The sequence below is a fragment of the Taurulus bubalis genome, assembly GCF_910589615.1.
Source record: "Taurulus bubalis genome assembly, chromosome: 14".
Lineage (NCBI taxonomy): Eukaryota > Metazoa > Chordata > Actinopteri > Perciformes > Cottidae > Taurulus > Taurulus bubalis.
In genome coordinates this window covers 9,992,770-10,005,180 of record NC_136602.1, presented here as the reverse complement: position 1 = coordinate 10,005,180, position 12,411 = coordinate 9,992,770, and the positions used below count along the sequence as shown (strand labels likewise).

General features: G+C 41.0%; 1 protein-coding gene across 1 annotated transcript in view; it reads left to right on the top strand.

Moving 5' to 3' along the window:
- Nucleotides 1–12,411, top strand: part of adam12b (ADAM metallopeptidase domain 12b) — a gene marked incomplete at both ends in the record, with an annotated part of 72,565 nt that overhangs the window by 3,882 nt on the left and 56,272 nt on the right. The window contains 2 exons of the mRNA XM_079230119.1: nt 7,832–7,953; nt 10,352–10,425. Coding sequence (XP_079086245.1) covers nt 7,832–7,953; nt 10,352–10,425 — 196 coding nt within the window. The remainder of the gene's footprint in view (nt 1–7,831; nt 7,954–10,351; nt 10,426–12,411) is intronic.

The window sequence follows — 12,411 nt, the reverse complement described above, 5'->3', positions numbered from 1 at the left end:
TTTGTTTGTTTTCCTTTGACGGAGCGCCCTTCTCAAGAAAGATTTGGTTTTGCTCGGATGAGAGAAAGGACCGAACAATAAAAGTGAACTGATGCAACACCATGATTCTGGTTTGAGACTCATGCAGCTGCACAGCGAACCGAATCACTCGATCGCCCCACATCAATAATTTCATAAAAGAAAGGTCATCACACCTCCGTCACCGTGTCAGTGTATTTATTGTGAGACATCGTTGAATGGAGTCCAGCCGTGCTCTCAAACCGTCAGCCTTTATATTTTGCAAGTTTTTGATGGAGGGATAGAAGCTGTTTTGAGAGAGGATTACATGAAGTGAACATCTTTTGTAAAGAAAGACCTTTGAGGTTGTGCTTTGCTCACAGCAATTTGGGACCTCTTGATCTTTGTTTGTGTGTGTGTGTGTGTGTGTGTGGGGGGGAGAGTTGTACTTCAATGATTTGTTCATGTTTTGCAAAAATCGGACAAACACAAATGTTTTGCTATTTGTGCTTTTATTTGGTAGACACTGATCTGGTATACTAAATATTACATATTGTGGATGAATATAACGACATAAATGAAAAAAGTTTTAATGGACTTTCACACAAGATGGCGATGCTGTTTGAGCTGGGTTCAGTGCACATCGCTACGCGCTCCGTCCAAAGGTCGATGCTTTGCTCGATGCAGCAAGAAGCCGTTGTGGCGCCGCACATGCCGTCGTAAAATGATGTGTTTCGGAGCCCAGTGATGTTGTTTCCGAGATCTGTGTAAGGCTGTCGTGTGCTATCTTGTCTATGATGAGAATGTTGTTAGTTTTGCAGGTATTTGGTCATGAACTGTGGGTAATGATCAACTGAACCATCTGATCGACTGGCCGACATTGCCAGCCATATAGCCATGACATAAGCAAACAGCTGCTAGGTGACTCAGCAAGTGTGACAAATTTCTGTTAAACCCCAAATCTCGCAAGCTGAAGTCCCTATAGCTCTGAGATATAATGCTTAAAGCTGTGCAGGACAAGATGGGAATTGACTTTCCCACTTTTCTCCCTCCCACAGGACGGGAATGGGACTCAGAAATATATCGCTAACCCGCCCTGGCAAGTCTCCTATTGCAATTATTTTACTGTGAGCTGCTGACCTTGTCGCTTACTCCAACAGGCTAATAATGGGCTGGTCTGTTTGGAATAGATCTGCGGGGGTCTCGGATCCCGAATTAATACCTTCTCAACTTCAGCGCTAATTACTTGAGTGTGTCATCACAGGGGAAAGTGAGTGATGACGGAGTTGATAGAGGGAGGGACTGTTGAAATGAGGGAACACTCAATTTTCACCTCCTGCCAAAAGGCTTTGGGCCTCTTTGTTGTTTCTGTGTTTCTCAGCCCCCTTTCTCTCTGTCTCTCAGCCCGGCCTTTTCCTCTGTCAATAAGACGCTCATAAGAAGGTCAAATTGTTAACCCCCCCCTCTCTTGTTTCTGTTTTTATTTGATTTTACTTTGGACAACTTAGGGAATGTATTTGCTGCCGTACATGCATGTATGTACAAAACAGACACTGGTGGTAGAGGAGCCAGCGAGCGGAGGTGGACAATATCGAGGTCAGCAAAAAAGATCAAAGTCATGTCTGTTTACTGTACCATAAGTCAATATAGTAATTAGTGTGGCAGGCCTACAATCATCATTTGGGAGGTTGTCAGTAAAGCGACTGCAAAGGTTCAGACAGGAAAAATTCAGTCCTATAATAAATAAATAGACCAAATGTGCTCTATTTGTTTGGTTGGTTGGTTCACCATTTGAATTTGAATATCATGGGATGGAAAATACACTGGCAGAAACCCTGATACAGGATTTCTGTAACAGTTTAATAGAATAAGGAGCATCTTTATTTATTATTTTGAACTTCTAAACACCCTGGTATACCCTAATACCTTAGTACCTTGATATCGCCCAGGCCTAGTGTTTTGATAGTTTTGTGTACCAATGCATTAAACACTATACTATGTTGATTAGTGATTAGTGTACAGTACATACTGGATTTCATTAATCAGTAGTATTGCAAAAAATCATGTTTCTTCACCCATAATTTTGCTTTTCTACAGTCGTCTCTAAATATATATACTAAACATGTAAAAGCATGTTTCTTCACACAGACTGGGAGACATGGAGTGAGTCATCTCTAAATATATATATATATAAACATGTAAAAGCATGATTCGGGCTTTCAGAGTTTGTCTTTGAACATGGTAAGAGAGTGCCGGTCATTTTCATTGTATTGTGGGAGAATACAAACTAACAAGAGCGTGAGATAGCCAGTTCATGAAATATACATATCGACATTTTCTCTCATTGGAGAAAAGAAGCCTTTATGCATGTTTCAATGGATGACTTATTTTATCAGTTGAAGAGTTACTTCGAGCACCAAACATCACTTCATATGCAGAACCAATGCTGTCTGCTTTTGTCTTTTATTAGTCTAGGAACATCATATTGAAGATAAACTGTGTCAGCAGCAGGGCTTTTTTCATTTTTCATTTTTTTATACTGTTTATAAAAAAAAGGATTTGTCAGGAGCCTTTTAACAGGAGGAATTGTAAATTGCTCTCTTTGATGTGCTGGAAGGAGGAGTTTTTATTATGAAAGAAAACCCAGGTTTTATTATAGTGCTGAGTTTCACACTTTGGCAAGAGCCTCTGAAACAACCTGTAATGGTATGAACCGTCCAGAAGATTATGTTGATGTCTTTCTATTCCTCTGAATGACTCCTGACTTCCTGCTAATTATTTAAATGTCAGGTTAACCTCACAGGGATCACTGTCTAATTGATGTTGCAGTTTATACTTCCAGGAACGACTCTATTAAGATGTTTCCTTCGCTGTCTTGAGTTTCAAAGTGCCCTCATTCGTCATTCTCTTTGTTAAGGGCCCTTCATTTCTAAGGGCACAATGTAGGTGTAGCATCCGTTGCTGTATTTAGGTCAGTGGTGTTTTCATACAGAATCAGTAATTGGATGTGTACAGAAAGCTCTACCAAAGTGCTTGTAGAGCTTCTTTGTTGCACTTTAAATACAAAGATAAAATCATTTTAGCATCTTCAATCCTCAGATTTCTTGTGGAAGAGAACGCAAATCTGGAGCGTCTGATGCAGAAGTAAGAAAGCACAAGTCACTAAGATCATCACTGAATCAGAGCACTTGAGCGCCACTCTTCTGGTACTTCCTTTGCTCTTATTCCCTCTTTCTCAGATTCCCATCCCACCTGCAACCGAAGTGAACGATGTGTGTGATGTGTAGACGAGCCTGGTCTTAGTATGCTCACCAGTTGAAATGCGCCATTTTAATTTAATTGGTATAGTGTACCTCCAAATGGCTTATGATCCTTAAAGCGGTTTCATCCTTATGCATGAACGTTAATTCTTTACATTTACTTACAGGAATAGTTTTTTGGGTAAAATGCATACTTAAATGGTGGATTTCTGCATTTCTATCACACGTTTATTCCAAGCACAAACTTACACTCCTTTGGCAGCGAGCTACCAAGCAATGTGCCACATTGGGCATGACCACCGTGAGCAGTTTGGGGTTCAGAGATCTTGGGATCTTGCCAAAGGACATGTTGACATGTGGACACGAGGAGCTGGAGTTTACTACAAACCCTGTGATGAGTGGACAACCTGCCGCCTGAGCCACATCCATCCATTATCTTCCTGCTTATTTGTGGTCAGTCGCAGGGGGCGGCAGGCTTAACAGGGCATTCCAGTAGTCCTTCTCCCCAGCATTGCGTTCGAGCTCTTCCACCTCTGAAGTGCCCAAGAAAACCTTTAACAGTGAGGCATCCAGGAGGCATCCTGATTAGATGCCTGAACCCCTTCAGCTGGCTCAAAATCAAATCATATTTTTGCTTGAAATGCCTGTCACTAATACATGCAACTATCTCACGTCCATGCACTTGGTTTTAGCTTGGATCAAAATGTAGACCATTTTATGATCAATATGTATGATCGATACAGGCACTCCCAAAAATGATTCTGGGTTGGAGCCAGATTTCCATCGAATCCAATTGCGACAGTCGTCCTTGTGTATAATCGCGTTACCTTCATCTTCCTTTTCTCTGTCAACTGAGGCCCCTCCAGTGTGTCCCTTTGGGCCAAAATGCACCTTTTGAGGGACTTTACAGACACATCACAGGGGTTTGATTGGAGGGCTGGATTAGCAGCTGTTGTGCAGATATTGAGCATTAAATCTTTGTCCTTTTCAAACCAATAATCAGAGTTATTATCTTCTGATCTGCTGTTATCAAAGGTCTGCGCTTATAAATAACTGGAAAGTCACATTGCAGGGGCCCCATCGTGTTTGTTAATATAGAGCTGAAAAAACTAGCTGAATAATTGATGGATTAGTTGTCAATTGGTTAATCTGCATTCATTTTTATCCTAGCATTTCCATTTGGTCTTTTTTTTCAGCAAAAATGTCTCAAATGTAAATATTGTCTGGTTTTCTTGTTCTTCTATAAAAGTAGACTCAATACATTTGTGTTTCTAACCGTTAGTAGGAGAAAAAAACACGCTTTTTAATATGTCAGCTTAGGCTTCAGGAAAATGTATTGGGCAATTTGAACTATATTATTATTATTATTATTATATTATCGGTCAAATGGTTAATAAATTAATTAAATTAAAAGTATCATCCCTTAAATATCTGTTCTTAAACTTTCAATCAGATTATATTGGGAGATTGTGTGGAGATTATTTTGCTGTCATTCCTACATAAAGAATAAACTTTTAAACCCAACTAGAAGTAATGTTTTTTATTGCTGTGCTAAAATAATATAAACATGGAGGGTGTAGTCCTTTTCCCCCCATGAAATACGCAGTATGTTGTACATAGTTTGTATGCAGGTGTTGACCATTCGGATTGCAGGAGGTTGCTGAAGTCCCACTGCGCCGTTCGCTCTCTTGTACTCCCTCAATACCTCCCCTATAGATTACCACATGTCCTTCATATGTCTCTTTTGACCTTCCTCATGCTGTTTATTCTCTTGTTCATCTCAAGAGAGGGACTCCATGTTTACATTGCTGATTGAGCAGCGACAGGGTGTGAATGAAAAGTAGAGTATTCTGTTTCCACTATAGACTGAAGGGAATGTAAAAAAGGTTGTTTATGTGCATTTTGCATTTTTCAATACATTATTTATGCGTATAAATATATCCTTGCCTTAATCACCCCACCAATACACCCTTCTCCAAAAAGATAAATACACACATATATTTGAAAGTCATAATAAAGCAGGTAAATCACTGAATGTGCTTAATGAGGTTAATTTGGTCTTAAATCCTGCATCACCCAAGTAGTTGTTGCTCTTTGTTTGTTTATTCTGTTGTCACTTCCCTGCTCAGCAAAGTGGACATCAGCCCCTGTTTGAATCCACATTACTTACCACTTGGTTAGTAATACAGCTCATGCTCAGAGTAGAATGCTAAAACGGCTGAAAAGAATCGCCCTGGTTAGATAATCCAAAATAAATTGGCTTTAAAAGAGATCTGGTTTTTGAGGCCATTTAACGAGAGAGCAGGGGAATGATGTTTTGGCTGCCAAACAGACTTGTGTTTTTTAGATATGACCCGCAGCGGATATTCCCTTGTGTCCAATATGGAGATACAACTGCAGTTGGCTAAGCACTCAAGATACTCTCCAGAAAACATATGGGATTAACCCAGTTTTAGTTTGAATTTCAAAGGTTTCCGAAGATGATAAAAGCCCATGAGAATTATGAATCAGATCATGAATGTCCAATTCCCTTGCTGTTTGAAGGAAATGCTTCTTTTTGGGGAGCAATGACGGATGTTGCATAGAAATTGCAATTGTCTTCCAGCTTTTATTGAGGCCCACACACAAAAACAACTTGCCAAATCTTTTGCCAACCTTTCGAACTTGTCTTTCAACCTTTTTATTTCTCAGCCAACCATTTCCACCCTCTTTCCTCATGAACAAACAAATGCAACAGCATTAATGCCTTTGAGGAAAGATCATCCAAAAGTGGGCAATTCATTGTGTCTCGTTCCCCCTGCTTGTGAGTGTGACCTTTCAGAACAACTATAAATACCTTTGCCCTCTGATGTGGTCTGATGGTATGTTGTTTGTTTTGAGCATACCCCTGTCTTAATCTCCTCTCTGCATTGGCATAGTTTAACTAACACAAACTCATTTAGTGTTTGAGAGATTGAAAAGCAATGTGAAGCACATCCCACTAGTGGAAGTGTTGAAGTCTTTTATTAACAAGACGTCTGCTTAACTTTCCCTTTATAGCTCTTTTTTATTGGCACTCTAGCCACAGCCTGTGGTCTCGGTCATGGTGTTCCTTCTGTCTAACGTGGTTTTCATGCACCACTAAAAACCAACAAACTACCATCGGCACATGTTCGAATACCTCATTAAATATAGGAGGTCCCCTTTATGCCCTTGTTAGCTTATTACGCACTGAGGATAAATGGAGAGTCTGGGCCACACTGAGAGCACGGGGCAACCACTGTCTCAGACTGTTTGAAGTTGTAAGAAATGTACTTGTGGTGGCGCAGGAGCCATCTCTTCATTTTGTCTTCAAAGAAAGGAAACATCAGACTTTTAAGAGACGGAGTGCTCAAGAATGAAGATATTTCCAGCGGGGAAGAGAGAGAGAGAGAGAGGCAGGGTAAAGAAAATGTCAGCCTCTTGCATCTCTGCTCAGTGTGCCACTGAACTCTTTTTGTACGCTGCGTGACGCTACACATGCAATACAGACAAACAGATGCTTTACATGCGTATCTCAAGGGGATTAAGGAACATGCCTAGACCCTAAACGCACACGCTCTCTCTGAGTCTTCCTTTGGTGATAGCACGAGTGGGAAACCTCAAACAACCTCTACCCTACCCTCCAACACTCCCTGTCTATTTCATCTCTACACCTCTTCTCTGGGTTTGTAACATTTATTGGGCTTCACATGGAGCCTGCTGGGCGTGCTACAAAACAGTCGTGCTCAGTCAGGCCGTGGGAGCGGGAGGAACAGCCTCTGTTGTCTGTGGGAGAATAAGGAGGAGAGAGCAGAGAGACATGCTGAGAGAGCAGAGGGAATTGTGACTATGATTCCCACATTCTACCGAAGCCACTGATACGGTTTCATCCTATGCTATATATATATATATATATACACATCCTCTTTTATTTTGCCTCCCACATGAGCAGTCTTTTAGGGGCTAATTAGCATCATCAGCTTTTAACTTTGTTAATTTGACTTCAGTAAGAGTTTAAAAGAGTTAAATGATATGTAAAGGATGAGGAAACAGACAAAGGCAGCAAACTGCAGTTCCAGTTTCTGACTTTATATATAAAGTGAAAGAGGAAAAGATAAATAAGAAGTGAAAACGACAATTTCATCCTGCCATTTCTTTTCTTCTTTTAACTCCATTACTGTCTGGAGATATCGTAAAGGCTGAGTTCCTCGTAAACTGTGTGAGAGCATCTATTATTGATGCTCTGTCTGTGGCTGTGGTCCTACTGCAAAGGCCATGTGGGGGAAAGCACATCTCCTCACAGCAACGAGAGCCAGCTTTTTATCTCAGCAGCACCGTCCACAACCCTGAGTTGTGCTGTGCCGTGTGTCTGAGGCTTCCCTGCCTTTGTTGCAGTGCTTCTATTGTCTGAAACATTGTGTGTTTGAATTATTGAGTATATTAAGGAGAGGTTTTGACTTATATTGTCGACCCCTTTGTCTGCATGCCACTTTAGATTTTCACTGTATACGCATTTGTTACATTTTTAGTGCGATGTTTTGCATAATTCAAGTCTCTCGATATTCTTTTGACAGGAAGTAGCCCAGATGAGGCTAAACAGCGAGGGGAAGCAACCAAAAGAGAACGCTATGGGACCACAGTACCTCTGCTGCTGAAGGGCAAGGAACGCAGACCTTTCTTCCAGCTCACTGCTATGGTAAATATTCACAAGGCCATCTAGCATCACAAGCTTATGCTAATGCTTTTGTTTGACATAACCACAGTATATGACTCCCCCGTTGCCTCTTCCCCGCCTGCTTGATTTTCTTCTGAAGAAAGTCCCTTCCTCAGCTCTGTTTATCCTGACGTTTCCCTGTTGTGGTTTCTGTCCTTGCTGGCTCCTTCCCCTTTGTTTGTTGAACACGAGTTCGCCCCATAGGCAAAACATACTGTGAAATGATTTCTGAAACTAGTCGGCCTTTCAGTTTTGCAAGTCAGCAGTGCAGAAACGTGACTTTGAGGAAGATTTGACAGCGTGAAGCAACCTTTCAACACCTTGTAGTTGTGTCAATTCTGTCCCTTACCGTTACATATATGCTAAGTTAAAAGAAGCAAATATACATTCAGTCCAATCAGCCCTCCCTGGACTATCGAGACTTGTGTTCTCAGGCAGGGGAAACCAATCTGTCCCACCTAGTACAGCTGGAAAAGAAAATATCTGAAATTTGGCATCCCTCACCACAACTTTAAGGAAACTTTTCCAGAGGAGGGAAATGCGTAGGTGTTAAGAACTCCCTGAGCAATTATATTCTTTTTCCTGGTGCAGGGAAGTCACCATCTGAGAGAGCTGTTTTTTTCCCAGCCTTATGCTCTCCTCTCCAAGTAAGTAGAGAGGGGCAGTGAAGTTAATTACATTAATTAAATTGATCACCCACATGTCACAATGGCATGAGGAAAAATGCTACTTTTAGCTTAAAGGAGCTCCAGACTGCGACCAAAATGGTTGTATGTACCACATTTATTTCACATGGTCGCATTCATGCTAGTGCATGATGAAACACCAGCTTCCAGGTGAGGTGAAACTAATTAAACACCATATGTACGGAGCAGTGTACAGTGTGTGATGCACAAATACACATCTGCGTCAGATACAAAGAAGCACTGAGATCTTTTCATTAAATAAAAGTACAAATAGCACGATTTACACAAGAAAAACACTGTTGCAAGTAAAAAATAGCATGTAAGAATATATACAAGATGGGTTCTTTAATTGTTACATTATAATATATTATAATATTAAATTATTAGAATTGATGCAGTTGCATGAGAGATGCATTTTAATGTTGTAGCTGGGAGTAATTTAGTTGTATTAATTTTAATACTGTTGGTGGTTTAATTTACTGGACAGCAGTGCATTGTATTTCATATACTCAGAAATACATGTATGAAGTAAAAATGTAAATATTTCCCTCTGATAATTCTTTCTCTTAGCTACTTCACTACCAAAAACAGGTGTGACCAAATCATGTGCTGCTGTGAACAATTGAGAAAGTTTCTCGCATTGGAAAAGTTAGTCTGGAGCCCTGAAAGCACCCCATTTTCAACTTCATCAGATATGTTTAACCACCAGCAACTGCTAACGCTAACAATGTGTTGAGGAGATGCAGTGCTTCCGCAGTAGGCTATCTAAAAACTGACCCTTCCCAAATGAAACTGACTTCGAGGGCACCGGGCAATTTTCTTACCAGAGATTGCACAAAGACATTAACCACCCGGGAAACAGATTGATAAAGCCGCTCCTTGAGCCAACAGAAGGTTTCGGAGCAGTCGTAAAGTATTGCAGTCATTGCATACAGTGGCATAGACTCTCTAGACAAACATTCTTGCAGCCACACTCTCAGACAGAGCTGCAGACAGCAAAGTATCAGCTTGAGGACATCGGTCAGCAGACCTGAGTCACTGTGAAAAAGGACTGATGATACAAAAATCTGTCTGTTCCTTACTGTGCTTATACTAAGAAATGTCTGTCTCCGATGCATTCATCTTTTTGTATTTCTCTATTTTTAGTTTTCATGTCTTCCTTGTCTTTTTCTTGTTTTTTATTTCCAGGTTGTAGAATGGTCTGAGGCTTTGGGCATATATAATAATACTGGATCCATGTAATCCAGTTTTAAGCATATTCTTTGCATGTAATAATCCTCTTCTTTACCAACGATTTTAAAAAGAAAAGTGCAATTTCATCATCTTTTTCCATCATGTCATTAGCAACGGTAAACTGATTTCATGCTGCACACAGCGCGAGTACTTTTCCACACAAAAGAAGAGCGCCGTGAATTTGAGCACGTTGCAGAGGAGTCGTCCAGTGTGGATAGAAAACTTGAGTTGAAACTAGTCCAATGTATCTACTTCTGCGTCGTGCACAGACTTGGGAAGTATAGGATGTGGAAGTTTTCTTCCTGTTCCTCTCACACTATTGTGCCTTTGCCACATCCTGCCTTGTATGCAGCCCCTGTGTCAAACTAAAGGTGAAGCTTCACACAAATGCTGAGCCACAAGCAGGATGGGGGAGATCCGGGCGCCACCTTAACACTTGTGTCATCCTTTTTGTGTCTCAGAGTTATCCTGCGTCACTCCAGCTGCTGGTACGTGCGGAAGGTGAACAGCTGATCCTGTTGCTGGAGAGGAATGAGTGAGTTTCCTCTGATTTACTGGAATCATCCATACTCTATTCTTGTTCTGATATTGCTCTCTATACGCAATGTGAGAGGAAACCAGATATTTATTATGTTAATCACACACAGGGCCAATAGATAAACCCGTGCTTCCAGCTGTGGTTGGCTGGAGTTATATATGCAAGAGAGAAGTTCTCTGGGTCTGGGCTATGATGTAGTGTATTCAGGGAGGGAGAAAATAATATGTCCCCTAGTGATTTGACTCTTTTATGGTTCAGTCTCTCTGAACGGCCGAGAGATGAAAGCTGATAAAGAATAAGGAAGAGGAGAGCTCTGAGGACATGCTTATTCTCCCCTGCTTTGCTTTTCCTCTCCTCGCTCCTCCTCTCACTCACTACCAGACTGCGGAAAATAACACAGTGAACTGTGGAACGAGGGGTGGGGATCATTCGGAGTTCATGAATATGTAGATACATACACACTCTCACTCACAAACTGTTTTGTATAGAGAGGAAAGATTGCTGTAAAGCCTGAATAAAAAGTGTGTAAAGGCCAGGTTACGTGTCTGGGGACCAATCTCACATGAATGATGGCCTCGCTGTCTCAGGTCTTGTTTTTTTCCCAATGTTTCTTATTCAGAGGGAGTGGAGGTATAATATTTTACCTTGCTGCTTTGGGATACAGATATTGACATTGGAATGATGGACTTCATCCACAGCTGGTCAGACCTCTAGAAAAAAACACAAATCGGACCGTTGAGATGTCCCGGCTGCTTCTCCTTTTAAAACTGCAGAACCTAAGTGGGAGTTGGGAAATTACAAACAACTACTTTTGTTGAAATTTAGAAGTGAAAAATACTGATATTATTTCACATATTCACTGTCTCTTTTACATCCAACATAAAGCAGCTAACAAATCTAGAAAACAGAAGATTTAAAGAGTATTCTTTTAAACCTTTCTATAATATGAGCTGATAAACAGAACACTTATTAACTTATTAAACCCTCCCCTTGTCTTATTTGCCTCATCCAAAGCTCAAGGTAACCTGCCAACTCTCACCAAAAGAACTACTACGAAGAACCCAACAAAAAAGAAAAATCCTTTAAATATAATGGCCCAGACCAGAAATGACACACTCTGTCCCGACTGAACCTCCCATTCCCGGTTCTCTATGTGACATTTAGTGACCTCAGCTTCAGCTGTGAGTCATCCGTCACCAGCCTGAGACCTGGGAGCATGCTGCCATTCCCATCCGGCCTGTTCTCTGTCAGGCCAGATGTGTCCTCTGATATCACTTCACCAGTCCAGCCAACTCAGAACAGGTGGTCTCTGACCTCTACGTGGGTCCGTGTTGTCGAGGCTGTGACCTTTCAGTCTGAGGCAGAAGGAAATATGAGGGCACATGAAAGGAATATGCAAAAGATGTAGCTACGCCTTTAGCTTAGTGTTCCTACCTGGCAACAGTAAGTCCTGCTCAGACATGTCATTTTCCAACATTGAACATATGCACATCGCGCACTTCCAAGTACATTAAAGTTGGCCGAACCAATCCAATGTCTTGACAAATATGCTTGACAGTTCAATTGCTCAACATTAATAAAATGGTTCCTTTTACTCCAGCAAGAACAACATCTAACTAAAAGGAGGTGTAAGGTGTGGTGTGCAATCTTTTTTTAACCCAGAGCTGCCCTCCGAGCTTCACCTGCTGACGCATGATCTCAATGTGAATATCCTCATTGGATATTCTTCAAAGCAGCGTCAGATTATTTTTATACCACTCTGCAGTTAATGTTCAGTGCTGCAGGGCTGCATAGAATATGTTTTAGTTTTACTGGAGCTCAACAGGGAACACAAGGGTCAGGTTTTACTGAGTTTGATCTATAGAAAACTTGATTAAATACTGAACTTGATCATCAGTCTGGAATGTTAGACCTACAGTGACTACAAAAGTATTACATATGAACCATAAACCTCTTCAACAAATTGTGTTCTACCAGCTAGTC